At 38.2% G+C, this 27242-nt stretch overlaps 1 protein-coding gene and 1 pseudogene across 5 annotated transcripts in view; one reads left to right on the top strand and one right to left on the bottom strand.

Moving 5' to 3' along the window:
• JAK2 (Janus kinase 2) overlaps window positions 1-27242 on the bottom strand; it is a 122950-nt gene that overhangs the window by 55943 nt on the left and 39765 nt on the right. For all 5 annotated transcript variants that reach the window (XM_054255936.2, XM_078349413.1, XM_002742906.7 and 2 more), the window contains 3 exons: window positions 21833-22083; window positions 7417-7540; window positions 1116-1233 (listed from right to left, as the gene is read on the bottom strand). In XM_054255936.2, coding sequence (XP_054111911.1) covers window positions 1116-1233; window positions 7417-7540; window positions 21833-22052 — 462 coding nt within the window. In that variant the 5' untranslated portion in view covers window positions 22053-22083. The remainder of the gene's footprint in view (window positions 1-1115; window positions 1234-7416; window positions 7541-21832; window positions 22084-27242) is intronic.
• Window positions 20898-21661, top strand: LOC100413969 (DDB1- and CUL4-associated factor 16-like; annotated as a pseudogene).

The raw sequence follows: 27242 nt of genomic DNA, 5'->3' as shown, positions 1-27242 counted from the left end.
TTATAAATCTGACTATAGTCAGAAAGTAGAATGGTGACTTCCAAAGGCCACTGGGAGTGGGAAATAGAGAGTTATTATTTAATGGGTGTGAAGTTTCTGTTTGGGAAGATGAAAAATGTTCTGGAGATGGATGGTGATGATGGTTGTACAACAATGTGTTTGTACTTAATACAATTGAACTGTACACTTAAAATGGTTAAAATGATCATTTTTATTATCTATTTCTACCACAGTAAAAATAAAGTCTGTTGGTCTCATACCCCAATAGAGAAATATTTTTTCTTTTGTTGTTCATAAACTGAACTAGCCTTACTAGGCTTCTTGGAAATGTGAACCACAAGGATCTATGGGCTTATTTTCTACAATATTGTCAAATCTGATTTAGAACTCCTAATCTGATACCTTGAGGATACCAAATGCATATTTTTACCCAAGGGCACTAATATATTTTCTGCCTTTAGTTTCTATTCATACCAGTCTAGCAGCACATAAAAACAAGTTATTTAATGACAAAACATTTCAATTACTGTTTAAATCAGGGTAACAGAGAAGAAAGCATTATCAAATATTCAAGCACAATACAAAAATTTGACACAACTGTATTAGTGAACAAACTAGATTATAATTCTCAGACTATCAACATTCAGCCACCTTCCTATAAACAGCTACACAAACTATCATAGCTCATTTTTCATGTAACCTATTTCTCTAGAGTTAATTGCCCATTTTGTAAGCCTGAAATTGTCCAAAAATTTTTTTTAAATGCTAAAGAAATTTTACCGATATTTTAGCCACTTAGTCTACATGAATCATGTTATAAAACTCAGTCTATACCTTGTGAAATCCTTAAAATGATCAAAGTCCTTAAAAAAGGAGAAAGAAATTCAAAGGATCAACTCAAAAAAATCTATAAAATAGATTCTATTTTATAGATAATAAACCATGGGATTAAAAACTGGTGCTAAAAAGACTCAATTTTGTTCCTTCTCTGCACCTGCTGTGCAAGACAGAACTGCAATTTTCCCATATGTGACATTTTTCCTGATTAAGTGACTTATTACACAGCAGGACATTTATCATTTAACACAAGTACAAGTAAGATAGCATAATCATACCTGAGAAAAAAGGTAAGACATGACACAGTCATCGAGAAGAGGAGCTTCAGCACCTCGAGATATTCCATGCCGATAGGTTCTGTTGTTGCCGCTGCAATACCAATGAGGAAAGTAAAATCTACAAGACAATAAACACATTTGGTCAGCCTCCAAATAGTTCAAATACAAACATACTATCAATATATAGTCACCTACAGCATACTGAAAGGTATTATCTCATACTTAGAAAACACAGTTAACAGTAGTAAACATAAATTCCAGACAAAAGGATATGTGGATAACACTACAATAATATAGGCAGAAAGTACAAGAAATTTAAGTGTAAAATCAGTATACTACCTCCTTCAGCGCATAGAATGTAGAAGCAATAATAGGAAACAAAAAATGTAGAAATAAAATATTAACAAAAAGTAAAAACATAAATTAATCCAGTAACATCGGTAGAGAATCTGAAAATGCTAATTTGTGTGAAAACAAATAATTGCTTCTTTAGAGAAAGAGGTTAAAAACTTTCCTTCAAAGAAACAAAAAATACTCTATATTGATTCTTTTAGTAACACATTTATTGAGATATAATTCACATACCATAAGTTCACCCACTTAAGCATTATACAAATAATACCCTAATCTAATTTTAGAACATGTGGCCTTTCTGTCTACCTTCTTTCACTCCACATAATGTTTTCAAGGTTCATCCATGTTAGAGCATGTATCATTACTTCATTTCCTTTTATTGACAAATTAATATTTCATTGTATGAATATACCACATTTTCCTTATCCATTCATGCCTAACAGATATTTGGGTTGTTTCTATTATTTTGCTATTGTGAATAATGCTGGTATGAAGAGTCAAACACAAGTTTTTGTGAATATATGTTTTCATTTCTATTGCATATACATCTAAAGGAGAACTGCTGGATCATATGGTAACTCTGTTTCCAAAGTAGCTGCACCACTTTACATTCCCTGTAGCAATATATGGCATCTAAATTAGTCCAAATTCTCTAACACTTGTTATTGTTTGTCCTTCTGATTTTTGCCATCCTTGTAGATCGATTATTATCCCATCGTGGTTTTGATTTGGATTTCTCTAATGACTAATGCTGTTAGGCATCTTTTTTTTTTTGTTTCATTTTTATTTTTAGTTTTAAAATCCCCTAAATTATATGGCTTCCAGAGAGCATGAGAGAAATATAAAGGCCATTTCTGTACACTTGATAAAGCAAAAACCAGACTCACAGCCACTGCCCTGGCATGGCCCCAAGTCCTGCTGGGGGACCTCCACTCCCCCCGGAAACCGTTCTAGGGGACCACCCGCCAGTCCAGGGCTACTCCCAGGCCCCTGCACATACACCTGTGGGGTTGGGTCTGGGGCTTTAAGGCATTTTGTCTTCATTATTGTAGTTTTGTAATAAATTTTGAAATTGGGAAGTGTAAGTGTTCATACTTTGTTCTTTTTCAAGATTCTTTTAGCTGTGCTAAGTCCCTTTGCTTTGTGGTTGATGTTGTTGAGACAGAGCTCTGTTGCCCAGGCTGGAGTGCAATGGCACAATCTTGGCTCACGGTAACCTCTGCTTCCTGGGTTCAAGCGATTCTCCTGCCTCAGACTCCTGAGTAGCTGGGATTACAGGTGCCTGCCACCACGCCCAGCTAATTTTTATATTTTTAGTAGAGACAGGGTTTCACCATGTTGGCCAGACTGGTCTCAAACTCCTGACCTCACGATCTGCCCACCTCAACCTCCCAAAATGTTGGGATTACAGGTATAAGCCATCATGCCCTGTGTCCCTTTGCTTTTTATATAAATTAATGATTAACTTGTTTATTTCTGAAATAAAGACAGCTAGGATTTCAGTAGGAATTGCATTGAACATACACATCAATTAAGGAGTACTGCCATCTTAAAAATATGAAGTTCTCTAACTATGAGATATCTTTCCATTTATTTAGGTGTTTCCTTAATTTCTTTCAGTGATGTTTTCTATTTCTCAGTGCAAAGATTTTACACTTCTTTTGTTAAGTTTATTCCTAAAAATTTGTTATGCAATTGTTAATTTTTTTAATTTCATTTTTAGATTGTTTTTTGTGTACAGAAATACAACTGATTTTTATATATTGATCTTCTATTCTGCAACTCACCTGAGCTAATTTTTAATTCTAATAGTTCTTTATTAATTCCTTAGTATTTTTAATATGCAAGATCATGTAATCTGTAAATATGTAATCATCCTTTGGTACCTACACAGTACTGGTTCCAAGACCTCCCACATATATCAAAATCTGCAAATACTCATGTTCCTGATATACAATGGCACAGTATTTGCATATAACCTGTGCACATCTTTCAGTATACTTTAAAATCTCTAGACTACTTATAATACTTAATACAATGTAAATGTTATGTAAATAGTTGTTAGACTGTATTGTTTAGGTAATAATGAGAAGAAAAAGTCTGTACATGTTCAGTTCAAGCACTTTTTCCCAAATGTTTTCAATCTGCAGTTGCTTTAATCAATGGATGTGAAACCCATGGAAACAGCAGGCTGACTACAGTTTTACTTCTTATTTTCCAATCTGAATGCCTTTTATTTCTTTTTGTTGCCTAATTTCCCTAGCCTTAATCTATTGAATAATGTTAAATCAAAGTGGTAAGAGTAGCTAGCTACACTCATCTCATTCCTATCATAGAGAGAAGGCATTCAGTCTTTAACCATCAAGTATGACATTACTTTTGGATCTTTTATAGACGCCCTTTAACAAATTGAGGAAGTTCCTTGCCATTCCTATTGTTTGTTTTTTTATAGTGATAGGATGTTGGATTATGTCCAATACTTTTTTTTTGTCTATTGAGATGATCATGTGGTTTTGGTCCTTCCTTCTATTAATGTGGTGTATTATATTGATTCATTTTTAGAAGTTACATTAACCTTTATTTCCTGGGATAAATCCCACCTGGTCATGGTATTTAATCTTTTTGTAAACATATTGAGTATTCCTAATCTAAAAATCTGAAATCTGAAATGCTCCAAACTCCAAAACCTTTAGAGCACTAACCAGATGTGCAAAAGAAATATACATTAGAGCATTTCAGACTTTACAATGTTAGATTAGGGATGCTCAACCAGTGCGTACTCTGCAAATATTCTAAAATTTAAAAAAATTCAAAATCCAAAACAGTTCTGGTCCCAAGCATTTCAGATAAGACATACTCAAGCTGTATTGCTAGATTCAGTTTGTATTTCTTGATTTTCTAACTACAACCTTGGTCTGTAGTTTTCTTTTCTTCTAGACACTTTTGTCTGAATTTGGTATTAGGATAATACTGAACTCATAGAAAGAGTAGGGAAATCCTTCCTTTTCTATTTTTTGTGAATAACCAGTAAGAATTATTTTAATGTGCAATAGAATTCACAAGTGAAGCCATTACTAATTTGATTTGTTTACTGTCATAGACCTATTCAAACTTTGTTTTTTCTTTTGGTAATTCCTATAACTTGTGTCTCTTTAGGCATTTGTCCATTTCATCTTGGTCCGATAATGTATTGGCATTAGCTAGTTAATCCTATGAGATCGGTGGCTTCAGCACATAGTTATAACTATTCATTATTCTCATAACTAGTGACACTGAGAATTTTTTTAAAGGCCATTAACTATTTGTTCTTCTTTTGTTAAATACTTCTTCGTGTACATTAAGTAATTATTTAATGGATGCAGTATCTTTAATTTTACATTTATAAGAATACTAACCCTGGGCCGGGCGCGGTGGCTCACACCTGTAATCCCAGCACTTTGGGAGGCCGAGGCGGGTGGATCACGAGGTCAAGAGATCGAGACCATCCTGGTCAACATGGTGAAACCCCGTCTCTACTAAAAATACAAAAAATTAGCTGGGCATAGTGGTGCGTGCCTGTAATCGCAGTTACTCAGGAGGCTGAGGCAGGAGAATTGCCTGAACCCAGGAGGCAGAGGTTGCGGTGAGCCGAGATCGCGCAATTGCACTCCAGCCAGGATAACAAGAGCGAAACTCCGTCTCAAAAAAAAAAAAAAAAAAAAAATACTAACCCTTTGTTTATTTGATTTGTGGAAACTATCTTTACAATTTGCTTTTTAAGAGGAAACCTTCAGAAGTTTGAAAATTTTTATAGTCAACAACTGCAATCATTCCCACATGATTTCTTCCACTGTTGCAGCTTACATGGTATTTTTCCATGGACTTGAATTCAATTCCAATTCAGACTTTTATAGTTTGATTTTCTTTTCTTTTCTTTTTTTTTTGAGACAGAGTTTCACTCTTCTTACCCAGGCTGGAGTGCAATGGTGTGATCTCGGCTCACCGCAACCTCCACCTCCTGGGTTCAGGCAATTCTCCTGCCTCAGCCTCCTGAGTAGCTGGGATTACAGGCACGTGCCACCATGCCCAGTTAATTTTTTGTATTTTTAGTAGAGACAGGGTTTCACCATGTTGACCAGGATGGTCTCGATCTGTTGACCTCGTGATCCGCCTGCCTCAGCCTCCCAAAGTGCTGGGATTACAGGCTTGAGCCACCACGCCCGGCCTATAGTTTGATTTTCTTTACATTTCTGTTTACACGTCAATCTGATTTTAATCAACCTATAACTTATCTGATATACATTATAAAGAAGCTGAAATTTTATCCAAATAGCTAACCAACTATCCCACCACCATTTATTGACTAATCTCTCCCTTAACATGAAAATATTTTGTCATGTATTTCTATATGTATGAAGGAGTACTTTCAAGCTATACTGGCCCCATCATTCTCATTATTTAGGTTATGGTTCTGAATTTAATTATATGGCTTTAATAAAAGATATATTTTGTAGTTTCATATAATGTGAAAATATTTCCTGGGACAAAGTATTTTACAATTGCCAGGTAAGTCTTCTTTCTCATGGCTATCTTATTTAATAATTCTAAATTAACATTGTAATGTGTCAAATTCCCTAAAATGCCTTTGTTAGGGTATTTGATTGGCTTAGAGTTAAGCACATAGCATAAGAGTAATTGATATTTGTAATATTCCATCTGACCATTCCAGTATTATATCCTAATTCTTCATATTCTACAAATAAACTTCTAATTTTCCTATATTGTCTTATGTTTTTTCTTATTTAGACTATTCCTGGTTAGTTAAGGGTTTCTATAGCTATATTGAATACAATCTTCTTTATCTATTATATAACTGGTTGCTTATATATAGAATGCTATCAATTTTTTGTAATCTGTGATTTATTTGAACATTTATTGAATTCTTTCACTAATTCTGTCTTTTCAATAATTATATAAAAAATAATATTTTGAACTCAGTGCAAATTATACATCAGTATATTATACATCAGTTTGTATCAATAAATGCAAACACATTGAATTGTGTAGTTTTATACAAAATAGGGGAAGGGAAAGAAGCAAAGCAATACTAAAATTTATTGAGAGAGCACCAAGTGATAGGCACAATAATAAATACTATATATACATTATCTCTTTAATGAAGTACACATGAGGTGGTGGCAAGCTTATAAAGCAAACTAGGCTTGGATTTGAACCTGACTCTCAATTCCCAGCTATGTGAACATGAATAAATTTGAGTAATATTATATCTCAAAGCACAAGATTCTTTATCTTTAATTTGGAAATCTAATACTTCATGAAGTTGTGATGAAAATTAAATTACATATATAATTAAACTACATATATAAATATAAAATTATATACATATAAACACTTAGAAAATGACAGGTATTTGTGAGACACAAATCACATTTATATCTGTTTTATCCTTTTGAGCAAAAAAAAATACTTCTAGATTTCTCTAAATAGGCATTACACATTTTCATAAATTATATAAATTAACTTAGAATTTGAGGCTGCAAATAAACACTGGGAAAAGTCTCTTTTCTTCATGTCAACTTTTTAAAAAGTTATTTATAAAGATGATGTGTGAAATTGCATTTTATTGTACAAAACATCAAATGTCCTTGAAAACGAGTAATATCCCAAATATTTAGGATGTTGTTAATAAAGGCCATTCTGATCTTTTTTACTTATTTAATTATAATCATAAGGAATTAAGTGGCATCCCACAAAAACAGCTTTATTCTCAGAGTATTCTATTTAAACAACATGTATGAACAGTTTTTCTGATGGAGAAACAGAATCTTAAATGAGTGCTAATTGGTTCAGGTCTCTGGTATTAAGTACCTTGCGATTAAAAAATATTTGATAATTTCTTCCACTTTGCCTTTTAGCATTAAGTGAGTTACTTTACTAAAGAAAGTACCTTATTCTGTAGAGTACATTATCCCTGGTTGATTCATCTACATGGAAGACATGGTTGGGTGGATACCAGATCCTTTCTGTTTCACTCATTAAAGCAAACATATTATGATACAAAGGTGTGATGCCTAGAAAAGAAGCAGAAAAAGAAATTATTAAAGGTACATAGCAGAGTATTTACATAGCATCTATAATTTGTAATGAGGCTGAAGTAACAACTCTTAAAATCAGAACAAAATGTAGTAGCAGTCAAAATCTTTTGATATACTACCACTTACAACTGAATTATTAATCACACTTTTTTAAATACAAACATACTTCATTTTATTGCACTGCGTTATTGCAATTTGCAGATATTGTGGGGGTTTTTCTTTACAAAATAAGGATTTACGGCAACTCTGAATCTAGTTAAGTCTGTCAGCACCAGTTTTCCAACAGCATGTGCTCACTTTATGTCTCTATGTCACATTTTGGTAATTCTTGCAATATTTCAAACTTTTTCATTATTATTATTATATCAGTTTCAGTTATCTGTCATCAGTGATCTTTCAATTACAATTTTAATTGTTTGGAGCCGCCATGAACCATGCCCACATAAGAGGACAAACAGAAGCAATAAATGCTGTGCATGTTCTGACTGCTCCAGCAACAGCCATTCCTGTCTCTCTCCCTTTCCTTGGGCCTCTCTATTCCCTGAGACACAACAAAATGGAAATTAGGCCAAGTAACAATCCTACAGTGGCCTCCAAGCATTCAAGGGAAAAGAAGAGTTGCATATCTCTTACTTTAAGACAAAAGCTAGAAATGATTAAACTAAATGAGGAAAATATATCAACTGCCAAGATAGGCTAAATGCCAGGCCTCCTGCACCAGTCTGAATGCAAAGAAAAAGTTTTTGAATGAAATTAAAAGTGTTACTGCAGTGAATACATAAATGGTCTGAGCAAAACAGCATTATTGATAATTGACAAAAGTCTGAGTGGTGTAGAGAAAAGGTCAAAGCAGCCACAGTATTCCCTCAAGCCAAACCCTAAGCCAGAGAAAGACCCTAATTCTCTTCAAATCTATGAAGGTTGAGAGAGGTGAGGAAGCTGCAGAAGAAAAGTAGGAAGCTAGCAGAGGTTAGTTCAAGAGGTTTAACAAAAGAAATCATGTCCCTAACATAAAAACACGAGGTGAAGCAGCAAGTGTTGATGGAGAGAATGCAGCAAGTTATCCAAAGATCTTGCAAGGATCACGGATAAACAACAGATTTTCAGTGTAGACAAAACAGCCTTCTATTGGAAGATGATTTCTAGTAGTTTCGTAGCTAGAGACAAGTCAGTGCTTCACTTCAAAGTTTCAAAGAACTGAATGACTCTCTTGTGAGGAGCTAATGCAGCTGGTGACTTTTGGTTGAAGCCAATGCTTACTGATCATTCTGAAAATGTATGGCCCTTAAGAACTATGCTCAATTACCCTGGCTGTGCTCTATAAATAGAACAACAAAGCCTCAAAGACAGCACATCTGTTTATAGCATGGTTTATTGAGTATTTTAAGCCACCATTGAGACTTAAAGCTCAGAAAAGAAGATTTCTCTCAAAGTATTGTTAATCATTGACAATGCACCTGCATCAGTCTCCCAAGAGCTCTGATGAAGTTGTACATTGAATTTCATGTTGTTTTCATGTCTGCTAACACAACATCCATTCTGTGGCCCATGGATCAAGGAGCAATTTGAGTTTCAAATCTTATTATTTGGGAAACACATTTTGTAAGGTTATGGCTGTCATAGTGTTTCCTCTCATGGATCTAAGCAAGTAAAGAAAAACTTATGGAAAGGATTCACCATTCGAGACATCATGAAAAATATTTATAGTTCATGAGAGGAGGTCAAAATATCGACATTAACAGGAGTTTGAAAGAAGTCATTTCTGACTCTCACGGATGTCTTTGAGGGATGTAATCTTCAGTAGAGGAAGTCATTAGGATGTGGTAGAAATAGCAAGAGAACGAGAATTAGAAGTAGAGCTTGCATATGTGACTGAATTGCTGTAATCTCATGATAAAACTTGTCCGGACAAGGAACTGCTTTTTATAGATGAGCAAAAAAAGTGGTTTCTTGGGATGAAATCTATTCCTGGTGAAGATGCTCTGAATATTGTTGAAATGACAACAAAGGATTTATAATATTACAACAACTTAGTTAACAAAGCAGTGGCAGGGTTTGAGTGAATCGATCCCATTTTCAAAGAAGTTCTACTGCAGGTAAAATGCTATCAAATACCATTACATACTACAGAGACATCTTCTACAAAAGGGAAGAGTCCATTGATGCAGCAACTTCACTGCTGTCTTATTTTATGAAATTGCCATAGCCACCCTACCCTTCAGCAGTCACCACCCTGGTCAGTCAGTAGCCATCAACATCAAGGCAAAAGTCTCCACCAACAAAAAGATGATGACTCACTGAAGGTTCAGATGATTGTTAGTGCTTTTTGACAATAAAATATTTTTAATTAAGGTATTATTTTATGGATATAATGCTATTGCCTACTTAACAGACTACAGAATAATTTAAACATAATTTTTATATGCACTGGAAAACCTAAAACTTCATGTAATTTGCTTTACTGCAGTATGTGCTTCACTGTGATAGTCTGGAACCAAACCCACAATATTTCCAAGGTACACAGGTATTTTAAAATATGACTGCTGAGACTCTTTCAAGCAAATATTTTTAAAACATTTCATCCAGTTTTTTCAGTTGTCCTCTGCAGAATGGTTGGTTCAACTTTTCAAGTTTCTCTGAACTGGAGACATAATAGGAATCCATGCTCGTATGTGGTTGCAGGGAGGGAATTGTTTTAATTAATAAGTATCAAATCACAAAAAATATTTAGAAGTCATGAATACTTTTAAAAGAATTATGAAAGTTTTATTTTAAAATGTCAAGTTTTACACAATACACTAAAATTATACCCTTTGCACTATTTTAATTTACAATGAAAAATTTTAAATGTCAACTTAAAATATGAGTGCATACATAATTTCTTAAAAGACATTTTAGAAGGTACCTTAACAAAAGGTTGAAGGCCACTGAACTAAAAAACCAAGAGAATACCTAAACCACACAAGTAAGTAATACAAGCTATTTTCAAGCATATACAGAACATTCACATATATGCATACATGTATACACACAAGCACAAACACATCAATCACATGAACTCAAAACAAGTCTATAGAAGTTCCACAGAATAATCATACATACCATGTTCTCTAACCATACTTCAATTAAATCAGAAACGAATATGTAAAAAAAAATTTAATCCTATATATTTAAAACATAAGGCTTGTTTTCACTACTTTTCCACTGTAGATAGAAATGACACATATGACAAACTGACAACAAAGACTTAAATTCTGAATTATTAACATGACCATCTACTTACAGATGTGTAATAATTTCAGTAAGTTATTTAGAATAACATTATTCAGTAGCAACTTTTAAACCGTATACTTGCATTCATTCTTTTATTTACAAATAACTTTCAAACAACTCAGAGGTCAAAGGAAAATACATTAAGAAGCATTTATAATGAATAATGATTATCAATATCACATATTAAAAATCGTAGAATACAACTAAAGTGAAACTCAAAAGCAAAAACTTGTAGCTTTATATAAGCTTATATTAGAAAGTAAGAGCAAATGATCTAAGTATCTCACTCAATAGAGAAGACAATTGAGTAATCCCAAAGAAAGGTTAAAGATGGGTATGAAAAAAATTCAGTAGAGGGAAGTGACAAAATAAAAGATGATTCCTTGCAAAATAGATCTTTGTGAAGTATAATAAGAAAAAAGAGGCACAAAAACTAAGAACTTTTGAAAAGCATAATTATGGGTTATGAAGACAAAGAGTGCTAGAACAACATTATGCCAATAAACTTGAAAACATAGACAGATGGACAGTTTTTGTAATAAAATAACTTCAAAAAGAGTCTTAAATTTAAAACTTCAGTAGAACTATAATTATTAAAGAAACAGACTCTGGCAGGGCACAATGGCTCATGTACTTTGGGAGATCCAGGCAGGCGGATCACCTGAGGTCAGGAATTTGAGCCCAGCCTGGCCAACATGATGAAACCTTGGCTCTACCAAAAATACAAAAATTAGCCAGGTGTGGTGGCCGGTGCCCACAGTCCAGATATTCAAGAGGCTTATAGAGATGAATCACTTGAACCTGGCGGCAATGAGCCATGATCATGCCACTGCACTCCAGCCTGGGCAACAGAGTGAGACTGTCTCCAAAAAAAAAGGAAACAGACTCTAACAACTTAAACAAAAAAGAAAAGAAAGGAGGAGGAGGGAAGAGAAAGAAGAAAGGAAGGAAAAATAACAAAGAAGAAACAAAAAACCACTATCAAGCCCAGACAAGATTTATATGTGAGTTCAACCAAACATGAAAGACAACTCCATCTTAAGTATACCATCACAGAGAATAGACTAAGAGGGAACAGATAAATTGACACACTTTGTGAATTTAGTTTGACTATGATACCAAGGGTAATCTCACCAATATAAATAGAAAAATCTTAAGTTCGCTTCCGTGATTATAGAAGAAGTAAAAGAGTAACAGTGAAAATGGTGGAGTAGGTAGTTCTAAGGGCCTATCCTTCTCCACAGAAACAGGGGGAAAAAATGAGTAAATACTGTCTGAGTGAACTTCATATAAACTATAGAAAATAAGCAAAGATATGCAGCAATCAGATAAATGCTGAATCAAGAAAACAGCAACTTAAAAATGGCAGGAAAATTGTGTAGCATTTTTACTTTCCCTGAACCACCATGCCCCTGTCCTGCCCACCAACCCCTGCTCCACTACCCCTAGTTAGGCAAAGTCTTGAAGATGGCAATTGGTGTTACCAGTGTGAAACTCTGGTCCCTGGCTCTAGAGTGAATAGAGCCGACCTTAATCTCAAAAAACTGTTTTTCTCTCTTTTGACCTGACTGGAGACTGACTGAAGAAATGATGCAAACAGCACACCTATGTTCCACTTAATTCAGGACCTTCTCAGGGCAGAAAAGCAGCTACATAGAAGACTTTCATTGAAAACACTGCAAATGAACAACCTGTTGCTATCTGGGGCGGCAGTCTAAAGTTAAGGCAAATAGTAAACACACTAAAAGCCAAAAAAGAGAAGAGAGAATAGAGTTTCTTTGGGAAATGACAGCACTGAAAAGCCTCTCTAAGTACTGAAGAACAGAAAAGCCACATGCATGCCCAAGGAAGGGCACTTAGAAAAGACTAGGGTCAGCACAAGGAGGAAGGGAAGGCTAAGGCAGAGCTGTAAATGGACTGAGTAAACACTGAATGAATGCCCCCAACACAGAACCAATCTGCAAAGACTGAAAGAGTTTTTTGTTCTTTTCTATTATTTCCTTTTGGCTCTAGGAATTTAATAAAATCTGTTCAAAAAAAAAATCTTACTACAAGCTAAAGGATCAGAGATTTCAGAGACTACACACACCAAAAAATATAGACTTGACAATATAGTTAAGATCTGTAACTAGAGGTCTCTCATATCCACTTCCCCACTAAAAACTAAAACCATGCACATGTAATCACACTATGAGTAGTTATCCAAGAAGAACACTGATATTCAACAAAAAAATGGACAGAAAACACCTAAACCAAGGAAAGAGAGGGAAACAAGACAGCCTGCTCAGCCGATATTGACAAGAAGCTGGGAGAGACTCCACATCGGAAAAGGGTAAGTGAGAGATGCCCAACGGTCCACATTCCTACAGTGAACCTCTGCAATTTTAGTCACAGGAGAGTCTCTAGACCCTTGCAGGACACAAAACTAACATAGGGGGCTTTCCAGAGACAGCACAAAAGCATTGCCTATTCCAGTGAGGAAGCTCACACTGGATCCCACACTCCTCCTGAGTCCTAAGCAGCTACAGCAAGGTGATATTTTTGGGAACCCAGCCCATAACAGAATGTGTACTGCCCTGGGGCCCAGTGGGGCCATAAAAAAGAATGAAATTGCGAGTTTTCCAAGATGGCGCGGTAGGAACAACTCGGGATTGCAGCTCTCATTGAAGGCGCAGAGGGTGAGTCCTAGCCACATTTCCAGACTGATCTTTGTTGCCCACAGAACAGGGAAATTCCCAGGTGTAGGAGAGTCACAGGAAGCCAGCACAGCCCTCTTGGCTTGCACAGGTGGTTTCGGCCGGCCCGCAGCGCAGCAGCACCCCGCACAAAATGCGCTGATCTGGGTGCCCTGTTAAACCAGCAATCTGAGATTTGGGAGGGCAGATTAGCATATCCATCTGATTAAATGGGACTTGGACAATAAGCCAGACAAGGAGATTCCCGGAAAGCGACATTTGAGCTGGTGCAGTGGGCCCCTGCACGGGAAATCACACAGATCCCAGTGCCCTACCAGCAGGTGACTAAAACACCTGGGAGAGAGTCATCCGTTCAACATAAAAAAAAAAAAAAAAACCAAGGGAGAAAGGGCTCTGAGGCAGGGAGCCAGGTGATCAGGCTCGGCAGGTCCCACCCCCACAGGGACAAACAAAACGGCGATTCCAAATGCTGGGGGTTGAGAGTTTCACCGCGGGCAAAGCTGAATACAGGACGGTGCAGCTCCGTGGGGGAGGGGCGTCCGCCACTACCGAGGCATTCCACCCATACTGAGGTACACGCCCATTGCTGACGCAGCCCGCCATTGCCAAGGCAACCCGCCATAACAGAGAGACTCCGCCAACAGGGCAGAGCCCACAACAGCAGGGCAGAGCCCACAGGCAACAGGGCAGAGCCCAGGACAGAAGGGTGGAGCCCACAGCAGCAGGGCAGAGCCCACAGCAGCAGGGCGGAGCCCACAGCAGCAGGGACTGGAGTGGACCTCAGCAGTCCTACAGCAGAGGGGCTAGACTGTTAAAAGGAAAACTAAGTAACAGAAATACTTCAGCATCAACTATCTGGGCGTACACTCAGAGACCCAATCGAAAAGCCAGCAACTACTCAGATGACAGGTGGATAAATCCACAAAGATGGGAAGAAACCAGCACCAAAAGGAGGAAAACACCTGAAACCAAAACATCTCGCCTCCTACAAAGGACCGAAACTCCTCACCAGCAAGGGAACAAAGCTGGACGGAGAATGAGAATGACAAAATGACGGAATCAGACTTCAGAAGGTGGATAATGAGAAACTTCTGTGAGCTAAAAGAACATGTTCTAAATCAATGCAAAGAAACTAAGAATGTTGAAAAAAGATTCGAGGAAATGATAACAAGAATGGACAACTTAGAGAGGAATATGAATGAATTGAAGGAGCTGAAAAACACAACAAGAGAACTTCGCGAAGCATGCACAAGTTTCAACAGCTGAATTGACCAAGCAGAAGAAAGAATATCAGAAGTCAAAGATCAACTCAATGAAATTAAACGAGAAACCAAGATTAGAGAAAAAAGTGCAAAAAGGAATGAACAAAGTCTCCAAGAAATGTGGGACTATGTGAAGAGACCTAACCTACGTTTGATAGGTGTACCAGAATGTGACGAAGAGAATGAATCCAAGCTGGAAAATACTCTTCAGGATATTATCCAGGAAAATTTCCCCAACCTAGCAAGGAAGGCCAATATTCAAGTCCAGGAAATACAGAGAACACCACAAAGATATTTCGCAAGAAGAGCGACCCCAAGGAACATAATCATCAGATTCACCAGGGTTGAAATGAAAGAGAAAATACTAAGAGCAGCCAGAGAGAAAGGTCGGGTCACCCACAAAGGGAGGACCATCAGACTCACAGCGGATCTCTCAGCAGAAACTCTACAAGCTAGAAGAGAGTGGGGGCCAATATTCAACATCCTTAAAGAAAAGAACTTTCAACCCAGAATCTCATATCCAGCCAACTGAGCTTCATAACTGAAGGAAAAATAAAATCCTTTGCAAACAAGCAAGTACTCAGAGATTTTGTCACCACTGGGCCTGCTTTACAAGAGCTCCTGAAAGAGGCACTATACATAGAAAGGAACAACCAGTACCAGCCATTCTAAACACATACCAAATGCTAAAGAGCATCAACAAAAAGAAGAATCTGCATCAACTAATGGGCAAAACAGCCAGCTAGCATCAAAATGGCAGTATCAAATTCACACATAACAATATTAACCCTAAATGTAAACGGGCTAAATGCACCAATCAAAAGACACAGACCGGCAAATTGGATAAAAATATAAAACCCATCGGTCTGCTGTATCCAGGAAACCCATCTCACATGCAAGGATACATAAAGGCTCAAAATAAAGGGATGGAGGAAGATTTACCAAGCAAATGGAGAGCAAAAAAAAGCAGGAGTTGCAATTCTCATCTCTGATAAAATAGACTTTAAAGCAACAAAGATCAAAAGAGGCAAAGAAGGACATTACATAACGGTAAAAGGATCAATACAACAAGAAGAGCTAACAACCCTAAATATATATGGACCCAATGCAGGAGCACCCAGATATATAAGGCAAGTTCTTAACGACTTACAAAGAGACTTAGACTCCCACACAATAATAGTGGGAGACTTTAACACTCCACTGTCAATATTAGACAGATCAACCAGACAGAAAATTAACAAGGATAACTCAGACCTGGAACAAGCAAACCTGATAGACATTTACAGAACTCTCCACCCCAAAATCACAAAATATACATTCTTCTCAGCACCACATCACACCTACTCTAAAATTGACCACATAATTGAAAGTAAAGCACTCCTCAGCAAATGCAAAACAACTGAAATCATAACAAACAGTCTCTCAGACCATAGTGCAATCAAGTTAGAACTCAGAATTCAGAAACTAACTCAGAACCGCACAGCTTCATGGAAACTAACAACTGGCTCTTAAATGTTGACTGGATAAACAGTGACACGAAGGCAGAAATAAAGAAGTTCTTCGAAACCAATGAGAACGAAGACACACATACCAGAATCTCTGGGACACATTTAAAGTAGTCTCTAGAGGAAAATATATAGCAATAAGTGCCCACAGGAGAAGAGTGGAGAGATCCAAAATTGACACCCTATCGTCAAAATTGAAAAAGCTAGAGGAGCAAGATCAAAAAAACTCAACACCTAGCAGAAGACAAGAAATAACTAAGATCAGAGCAGAACTGAAGGAGACAGAGACATGAAAACCCCTTCAAAAAATCAGTAAATCCAAGAGCTGGTTTTTTGAAAAGATCAACAAAATAGACAGACCACTAGCCAGACTGATAAAAAAGAAAAGAGAGAACAACCAAATAGATGCAATAAAAAATGATAAAGGGGAAATCACCACAGATTCCACAGAAATGCAAACCATCATCAGAGAATACTACAAACAACTCTATGCACATAAACTAGTAAACCTAAAAGAAATGGATAAATTCCTGGACATATGTGTCCTCCCAAGTCTAAACCAGGAGGATGCCGAAACTATGAACAGACCAATAAGAAGGTCTGAAGTCAAGGCAGCAATTAAGAGCCTACCACACAAAAAAAGCCCAGGTCCCAATGGGTTCACAGCTGAATTCTACCAGACACACAAAGAGGAGCTGGTACCATTCCTTCTGAAACTATTGCAAATAATCCAAAAAGAGGGAATCCTTCCCAAATCATTTTATGAGACCAACATCATTCTGATACCAAAACCCAGAAGAGACTCAACAAGAAAAGAAAACTTCAGGCCAATATCCATGATGAACATAGAAGCAAAAATCTTCAATAAAATACTGGCAAACCAACTGCAACAGCACATCAAAAAACTTATCCATCATGATCAAGTAGGATTCATCCCAAGGATGCAAGGCTGGTTCAACATACGCAACTCTATAAATGTAATTCACCACATAAACAGAACCAAAAACAAAAACCACATGATTATCTCAATTGACGCAGAGAAGGCATTTGACAAAATTCAACAGACTTTTATGTTAAAAACCCTCAGTAAACTCAGTATTGATGGAACGTATCTCAAAGTAATAAAAGCTATTTATGACAAACCAACAGCCAATATCATACTGAATGGACAAAAACTGGAAGCATTCCCTGTTGAAATCTGGCACTAGACAAGGATGCCCTCTCTCACCGCTCCTATTCAGTATAGTACTGGAAGTTCTAGCCAGAGCAATCAGGCAAGAACAAGAAATAAAGGGTATTCAAATAGGAAAGGAGGAAGCCAAATTGTCTTTATTTGCAGATGACATGATAGTATATCTAGAAGACCCCATTGTCTCAGCCCAAAAACTCCTGAAACTGATAAGCAACTTCAGCAAAGTCTCAGGATATAAAATCAATGTGCAAAAATCACAAGCATTCCTATACACCAATATCAGACTTAAAGAGAGCCAAATCAAGAACAAACTGCCATTCGCAATTGCTACAAAGAGAATAAAATACCTAAAATAAAATACAACTTACAAGGAACGTAAGGGACCTCTTCAAGAAAAACTACAAACCACTGCTCAACGAAGCAAGAGAGGACACAAACAGATGGAGAAACATTCCATGTTCATGGTTAAAAAGAATCAATATCGTGAAAATGGCTATATTGCCCAAAGTAATTTACAGACTCAATGCTATCCCCATCAAGCTACCATTGACTTTCTTCACAGAACTGGAAAAATCCACCATGAACCTCATATGGAACCAAAAGAGAGCCCACATAGCCAAGTCAATTCTAAGCAAAAAGAACACAGCAGGGGCATCACACTACCGGATTTCAAACTATACTACAAGGCTACAGTAATCAAAACAGCATGGTACTGGTACCAAAACAGAGCTATAGACCAATGGAACAAAACAGAGGCATTGGAGGCAACACAACATATCTACAACCATGCAATCTTTGATAAACCTGACAAAAACAAGCAATGGGGAAAGGATTCCCTGTTTAATAAATGGTGTGGGGAAAACTGGCTAGCCATGTGCAGAAAGCAGAAACTGGACCCCTTCCTGACACCTTACACTAAAATTAACTCCAGATGGATTAAAGACTTAAACATAAGACCTGGCACCATAAAAACCCTAGAAGGAAATCTAGGCAAAACTATCCAGGACATAGGAGTAGGCAAGGACTTCATGAACAAAACACCAAAAGCATTGGCAACAAAAGCCAAAATAGACAAATGGGACCTAATGAAACTCCACAGCTTCTGCACGGCAAAAGAAACAGTCATTAGAGTGAATCGGCAACCAACAGAATGGGAAAAAATGTTTGCAGTTTACCCATCTGACAAAGGGCTGATATCCAGAATTTACAAAGAACTCAAACAGATTTACAGGGAAAAAACAAACAAGCCCATTCAAAAGTGGGCAAAGGATATGAACAGACACTTTACGAAAGAAGACATATATGAGGCCAACAATCATATGAAAAAATGCTCATCGTCACTAGTCATCAGAGAGATGCAAATCAAAACCACATTGAGATACCATCTCACGCCAGTTAGAATGGCGATCATTAAAAAATCTGGAGACAACAGATGCTGGAGAGGATGTGGAGAAATAGGAACACTTTTACACTGTTGGTGGGAGTGTAAATTAGTTCAACCATTGTGGAAGACAGTGTGGTGATTCCTCAAGGCCTTAGAAATAGAAATTCCATTTGACCCAGCAATCCCATTACTGGGTATATATCCAAAGGACTATAAATCGTTCTACTATAAGGACACATGCACACGAATGTTCATTGAAGCACTGTTTACAGTAGCAAAGACCTGGAACCAACCCAAATGCCCATCGATGATAGACTGGATTGGGAAAATGTGGCACATATACACCATGGAATACTATGCAGCAATCAAAAACGATGAGTTCGTGTCCTTTGTAAGGACATGGATGAAACTGGAGAACATCATTCTCAGCAAACTGACACAAAAACAGAAAATGAAATACCACATATCCTCACTCATAGGTGGGTGAGGAAAAATGAGAACACATGGACACAGGGAAGGGAGTACCACACATTGGGGTCTATTGAGGGGAATGGGGAGGGACAGCACGGGGTGGGGAGCTGGGGAGGGATAGCCTGGGGAGAAATGCCAAATGGGAGTGAGGGGCAGGAAGGCAGCAAAACACACTGCCATGTGTGTACCTATGGAACTATTTTGCACGTTCTGCACATGTACCCCAAAACCTAAAATGCAATAAAAAAGAAAAAAATAAATAAATAAAAATTAAAAAAAAAAAGAATGAAACTGTGTCATTCACAGCAATCTTGATGGAACTGAAGATCAGGTGTCAAGTGAAATAAGCCACATACTGAAAGACAAATATCACAAGTTCTCATTCATATGTGAGAGCTTAATAAAAAAGGTGATCACATGAAGGTAGAGAGTGGACTGGTAGAAGAGACTGGCAAAGTTATATGGGTAAGAAGGGGGAAATGAAGAGATGTTGATTAATGGGCACAAAAATCCAGACAGAAGGAATAAGTTCTAATGTTTGATAGAAAAGTAGGTGACTACAGTTAACAACAACATATTGTATTTTTCAAAACAGAAAGAACTTGAAATGAACCTAGCTTCCTCCAACTTACAGTTAATGGCTATTCTGAACTATACTGATCTGTTAACCTCATCTACATTCTTAAGAGAGAATAAACTGATGTTATCACACATTCTTACAAATACTATATTAGACATTTAATTTACCTCTACAAATAAAATCATACTACTATTCTTCAAAACAAAACAAAGACATAGATCAATTAGTACTTCTATTTTAAAAAAATTTTTTTGGTTGAGTGGTCTTGCCAAGGTCAGAGAAGGGCTGCTGGCGTGAGCCCTAGCTGGGTCGTGCGGCTGAGAGTGAAGGGGGAAAGAAGAAGCGATACTCCAAGGGTTAAGGCTACCTTTCCAGATAGTCCCACAGCTAACTCAGCAGTCTCCAAGGGCATTTGCATCACCTGTGAAAACACTGGATCCTTATACACCAGATGTTCTTGATAGCTCATCCCATCATTCCCCCTCTGCACAAAAGTTGCTATACCAGCAGACAACCAAGACAACTACTGAGCTTCTTTTCATTATCAAGTAGATATTATATCACTGCCAGCAAAACAGCACAAAAAGTATCTCTTCACAGTACCACTACCAATTGGGACTATGCTAAATAAATCAGCTTGCCTAGATGAGAACCCCTTCTCTTCTTGGATAGCCAGGATTTGAAGGAGATAATCTGACCTGTGCCACTGGTAAGTGACTAATACTTTTACACACTGAACTGGTCGTGGAAACTGAGATGTATTCTTTGTAAATGAAGAATATTCAACATAATCTTGAAGAACTGCACAGTGGTGTGGGCCACAAGCATACTTGCTTGTGTGTTATGGACTGAAAGACAAAGTAACCTTGGTGAAAGGATTTTTCATCTCATTTCTATTTGCCAGTGTTAGTCAGTGTTCTGCTGGCATAGATTATTACCTTTTTCTGGTTCCTTACTCTGTTTTATTCCGATGGGTCCTGGAAATCCCTCTCCTGACCACTTGACAGAATCAGAAAGTGAGGAAGAAGAAAACATGAGCTACCTCAATGAGAGTTCTGGGGAAGAGTGGGATTCCTCTGAAGAAGAGGACTCCATGGTACCCAACTTATCGCCTCTTGAGAGTCTTGCCTGGCAGGTGAAGTGCCTTTTAAAATATTCTACAACTTGGAAACCTTTAAATCCTAATTCCTGGTTGTATCATGCTAAATTCTTGGATCCAAGCACGCCAGTCCATATACTTTGAGAGATAGGTCTAAGACTCTCCCATTGTGTCCCCATACTGGAACCGATTCCTGAATGGCCCCCTCTGGCCTCTTGTGGAGTCCCACCTTTTCAGAAGCCCCTTACAAGTCCCAGCTGGCTCTCTAGAGATCATGCCACTCTAAATGGAGCACTGCAATTTGCCACCAAACAGCTAAGCCGAACATTGAGTAGAGCCACTCCCATACCTGAATACCTAAAACAGATCCCTAATTTATGTGTTTCTGGATGTTGCTGTGGCTGGCTAACTAAAACAGTTAAGGAAACAACTCATACTGAACCCATCAACACTACTTATTCTTATACTGACTTCCAAAAAGCAGTTAACAAACTCCTAACTGCATCACTATAAAGATCTACCGTTTGCTCTCATATCTCTGATGTTGCAAATTGAGAAAGTGGTACAAAGTCATTACACAGCCCACCAATGCCTTCTCAATCAAACTATTTTATGCCCTGGTAAGCCAATGAGGATACCCTTTGACAAATCCTATGGATAAAATGATAGTATCAAGGCCGGACTTGGTGGTTCACACCTGGAATACCAGCACTTTGGGAGGCCAAGGCAGGCAGATCACCTGAGGTCAGAAGTTCAAGACCAGCCTGGCCAACATGGTAGAACCCATCTCTACTAAAAGTACTTACCACAAGCTTTAGAAGCAGCAATACAGATTTCTTCTGCAACATATTCCCCAGATGGAAATGTGAGATAATCTGCCTCAGCTTTCCCAAGGGAATGGTAAAGATACACCTGAAGAACCGGATCTATTTGCTTCATAGAATTGACATTTCCAGAAATATCACCATTCTGATTTATAGAAGACGTGGATGTTCCCTCCATTTCTGTCATTGTAAGGCAAGCCATTCCCAGGCAGAGTCTTTTTCAGAACATTTACCTGTAAGAGAAAACAATGAAGTTACTAATGGGCCGGATGAAGTGGCTCACACCTATAATCCTAGCACTTTGGGGGTCCAAGGTGGCAGATAGATTGAGCTCAGAAGTTGAAGACAAGCCTCAGCAACATGGTGAAACCTCATCTCTACAAAAGTATATAAAATACACACACACACACACACACAGATTAGTCAGGCATGGCAACAAACACTTGTAGTCCTAACTACTCAGGGAGCTGAGTGGAAGAATTGCTTGAGCCTGGGAGGTCGAGTCTGCAGTGAGCCGCCACACTCCACTACACTCCAGTCTGGGTGATACAGCAAGACCCTGTCTCAAAAATTAATTAATTAATTAATTAAAGTTACTGATATAAATAATATTGATAAGGCATCCTTCATATACAAAGAAGGACTGCTCCTTGACCACAATGGCTGTCAAATCCATTAACTGAATATCATGTACTACCATGTACAAAGCACAATGCAAGAAATCACAGATTTTAAACTTCCTGTGGACATTTAAAGGATTATAAAATTCCAGTTAACAACCTAATTGAGGACGATGATATAAATTCCTAACATGAACAAAACAAATAACCATTAAACTCAGTTACAGACAACAGAAGAAGAGATCTCAAATTAAGAGAAGGGGGGTCCAGAAGGCTGACTAGAGGTATCTGGTACTCACCTCCTCCACAAAGAAGAACCAAAATAGCGAGTAATCACACTCTGAATAGGTCATCTAAGAGAGAACACTGGAATTCAACAGAGAAGTGAAAGGAAACACCTAAAGCAAGGAAGGAAGTGAGGCAGTCTGCTTGACCAGGATCAGCCAGAAGCCTAGAGAGCCTGCACAATGTGAATAAAGAGTAAGTGAGAGACTCCCAGTGGCCCACATTTTCACCATAAACTCCTGCAATCCCAGACATAAGAGAGCGCCTCAACTCTCATGGGCCCTGGGAGTAACCTAGGGAGCTGCCTGGAGACTGCACAATGACATTGCTTTAGCGAATAAGTTTACGCTGGTCCAACACACTCCCAAGTCCTAAGCAGCTACAACACAGTGCTATTTTTAAAGCCTAACTCCCACTAGCATGTATCCTGCCCTGGACCCCGAAAGCCCCTGAAATGCCACATCCCTTAGAGCCCCACTGACATCCTCCACCCAGTCACCTCCACTACTGGCTGCTGCCTATGGAGCCAAAGCACAAGCCAGTGGCAGTGACCCCACTCCTCCCAAGCAGAAGGACTGCCATACATTTGTATGTGCCCTGAGGGCAAGCTCTATGACCCACAGCTGCAACCATGGCAGGTTGCTGCCTGCTGCCAGGTGCCAAAATACAAATTTGCATTCACCCTGAGGACAGCTCTATCACATCTGCAGCCTCCATCTAGAGCTGCAGTGCACACTCCCCAGCTACCTCCCAACTGTTCCCACTGAGAGCAACCCCACCATCCCCAGCATCAGGGCCACAGCAAAGTCACTGCCACCCCCACCTGAACATTCCATCAGGAGACTGGAAATTATCCTGCTCCTGCCCATCACAAACAGCATGTGCTCATACCACTGAAGGATCTGAGGATACTCTCACCCTGCCCAGCTCAGCATGCCACTCCCAAGGACTTAAGCATGTTATCTGGGGTCCTTGGGATCACACCACTTTGTTCACATCCAATGTCAACTGAGCATTCCACCTGGAGGTCTGGGGATATGGCCCACCTAACCTGCCTCCACCACAGCTGGTACCCACTCACATTTGCCACCTGACTTGCCTACGCAGTCTATCACAGTCATCACCAACATAAGCCCAAACAACTGGAGAGCCAGAAGGTTATCCTACCACCACTACTGACATGGCCCATGTCATGCTCACTGCCCAAGGGCCTGTGGACCTACCCAACTGCCCAGCCCATCACTACCACTGCTGGCACCCAAACAAGTCACCTGTAGACCCAAAAATTGGCCTGCCTGGACTCACTAATACCATTTCCAAAGTAAGTCACCCTGTGGCTAATGTACAGGCATGTTTGTCCCACTGCTGCCACCACTGAAGACTGAGGATCAGTCTAGCTGGTGTCACCATTCCCAGCGAAAGTTCACCACAGTCTCCACTAACAACTATTCACTAAACCACTGAGGAAATCACAGATGCCACTGATGCTGTTTACAGGGGAAAAAAGTCTTACAGAGACTACACTACTAAATATACCCAGATTCAAAGCCAAAGTGCCCTAGGCAACCAATACTCCAGATAAATCTTCAGGAAAAAGTCCTACCCTATGAAAGCAAATTAAAAAAAAAATGGAAGTTACCGTTACACCAGATGTGTAGATATCAAACTAAGGGCGCTGGAAACATGGAAATATGAGGAAATATGACATCTCCAAAGGATCACAATAATTTCTACCAAAAAATTCCAGTGCAGAAGAAATTCACAAAATGTCAGAAAAAGAATTAAAAATAATGATATTAAAGAAGCTCAGGAGATACAAAAGAATACAGATAAACAATACAAAGAAACCAGAAAAACATTTCAGGATATGAATGAGAAATTTACCAAAGAGAAAGATAACATTTAAAAAGAAAACCAGAGGCCAGGGGTGATGGTTCATGCCTGTAATCCGAGCACTTTGGAAGGCCAAGGTGAGCGGATCACCGGAGGTCAGGAGTTTGAGACCAGTCTGACCAATATGGAGAAACCCCATCTCTACTAAAAATACAAAATTAGCCGGGTGTGGTGGTACATGCCTGTAATCCTAGCTACTCAGGAGGCAGGAGAATTGCATGAACCAGGGAGGTGGAGGTTGCAGTGAGCTGAGATAGTGCCACTGTACTCCAGCCTGGGCTACAAGAGCAAAACTCCATCTCAAAAAATAAAAAATAAATAAATAACTAGAATCCTGAAATTGAAGAATTAATTTAATGAAATAAAAAAATACATTCTATAACATCTATAATAGACTAAATTGAGCAGAAGAAAGAATTTCAAAACTTGAAGACACGTCTCCCCACTAGACAAAAATAAAGAAAAAAGAATGAACAAAGCCTATATGACATATGGGATATCATAAAGCAACCTAGTATTAGAATTTTCAGTATTCTAGAAGACAGTGAAAATATAAAAGGGATAGAAAACCTGGTTAGGTGGCTGGGCGCGGTGTCTCATGCCTGTAATCCCAGCACTTTGGGAGGCCGAGGCAGGCAGATCACAAGGTCAAGAGATCAAGACCATCCTGGCCATGGTGAAACCCTGTCTCTACTAAAAATACAAAAATACCATGGTGGCACACACCTGTGGTCCCAGCTACTCGGGAGGCTGAGGCGGAAGAATCGCTTGAACCCAGGCGGAGGTTGCAGTGAACCGAGAGTCCCTGAGAGTGCCACTGCACTCCAGCCTGGTGACAGAGTAAGACTCTGTCTCATAAAAAAAAAAAAAAGAAAAGAAAAGAAAACCTGGTTAATGAAATAATAACTGAAAACTATCCCAGTATAGCAAGAGATTCAGACATCTAGATACAGAAGCTCAGAGATCTCCAAAAAGACAAAATTCAAAAAGACCTTCTCCACAACACATTAGTGTCAAACTGTCAACAAAGACAAAGAGAATTCTAAAAACAGTAAGAAAAAAGTGTCTAGTCACTTCTAAGGGAAGCTTCATCAGACTAACAGCAGATTTCTCAGCAGAATCATTACAGGCCAGGAGAAGATGAAATGATATATAAAAAGTGCTGAAATTAAAAAAAAAAAAAAACCTGCAAGCCAAGGATACTATACCCAGCAAATATTCATTAAGCAAAGGAAAAATAGTCTTTCTGAGGCAAGCAAAAGCTGAGGGAATTCAACACCACTAAACCAGACCTACCAGAAATGCCTGAGGGAGTGCTACATCTGGGAAGTGAAAGAACAATATCAGGCCAGACACAGTGGCTCAAGCCTATAATCCTAGCACTTTGGGAGGCTGGGACCAGCAGACTCCTTGAGCCCAGGAGTTCAAGACCAGCCTTGGCAACATGGGAAAACCCCACCTCTACAAAAAATAACAAATAATTAGCCAGGCATGGTGGCGTGATTCTGTATTCCCAGCTACCTGAGAAGCTGAGGCAGGAGGATCACCTGAGACCATGGAGGCTGAGGTTGTAGTAAGCCATGATGGCACCACTGCACTCTAGCTTGGACAACAGAAAAAGAGCAAGACCCTGTCTCAAAAAAAGAAACAAACAAACAAAAAGAGAGTTACTATCATCATGAAAAACAGATGACAAAATTACCAAACCCACTGGTAAAGCAAACACAGAGACAAGAAAGGATCCAAATGTTCTCATTATAGAAAACCAACAAACCACAATGCTAAACAATATGAGAGAAAGAATGGAACAAAGGACTTACAAAACAACCAGAAATCAATTAATAAAATGACAGGAATAAGCCTTCACATATCAAGAATAAATTTGAATGTAAATAGATTAAAGTTTCACTTAAAAGATAGAGAATGGCTGAATGGATTAAAAAACATGACCCAACTATATGCTACTTAGAAAACCTCATCTCACCTCTAAAGATACACATAGACTGAAAGTAAAGGGATAGAAAAAGATATTCCATGCAAAGGTATTTCAGATACAACAGTATCTGAAACACAAATTTTATTTGTGTTTCATTAAGACACAAACAGTAAAGAGACAAGGTAATTATATAATGACAAAGGGATTAATTCACCAAGAGGATATAATAATTCTAGAACTTCCAATGTATCAAAACAATGACAACAAAGCCTGGCAATGACTATAACAGATATAAAACTGCAAGATATTTGGAGTTTATCTGCAACTGGATATGCAACTTTAAAGAATTCATTTGTTCAAAAATACATAATTTATTGTAATCTATTACACTGTCTCTGTTATTACAGTTAATATTAAATGCAGCAAAAGCAGTTATAAGAGGGAAGTTTATAGCAATAAACACCTACATCAAAAAGAAAAAAAGACGTCAAACAACGTAACATTACACTTTGAGGAACTAGAAAAAAAAAAGAACAAAGCCCAAAGTTAACAGAAGGAAGAACATAATGAAGTTCAGAGCAGAAATAAATGAAACAGAGACTATAAAAATGATGGAAAAGATCAACCAATCTAACTTTGTATTTTCTGAAAAGACAAA

This window comes from Callithrix jacchus, chromosome 1 (genome assembly GCF_049354715.1).
Source record: "Callithrix jacchus isolate 240 chromosome 1, calJac240_pri, whole genome shotgun sequence".
Classification (NCBI taxonomy): Eukaryota; Metazoa; Chordata; class Mammalia; order Primates; family Cebidae; genus Callithrix; species Callithrix jacchus.
This window is presented reverse-complemented; position numbering and strand designations above follow the sequence as displayed.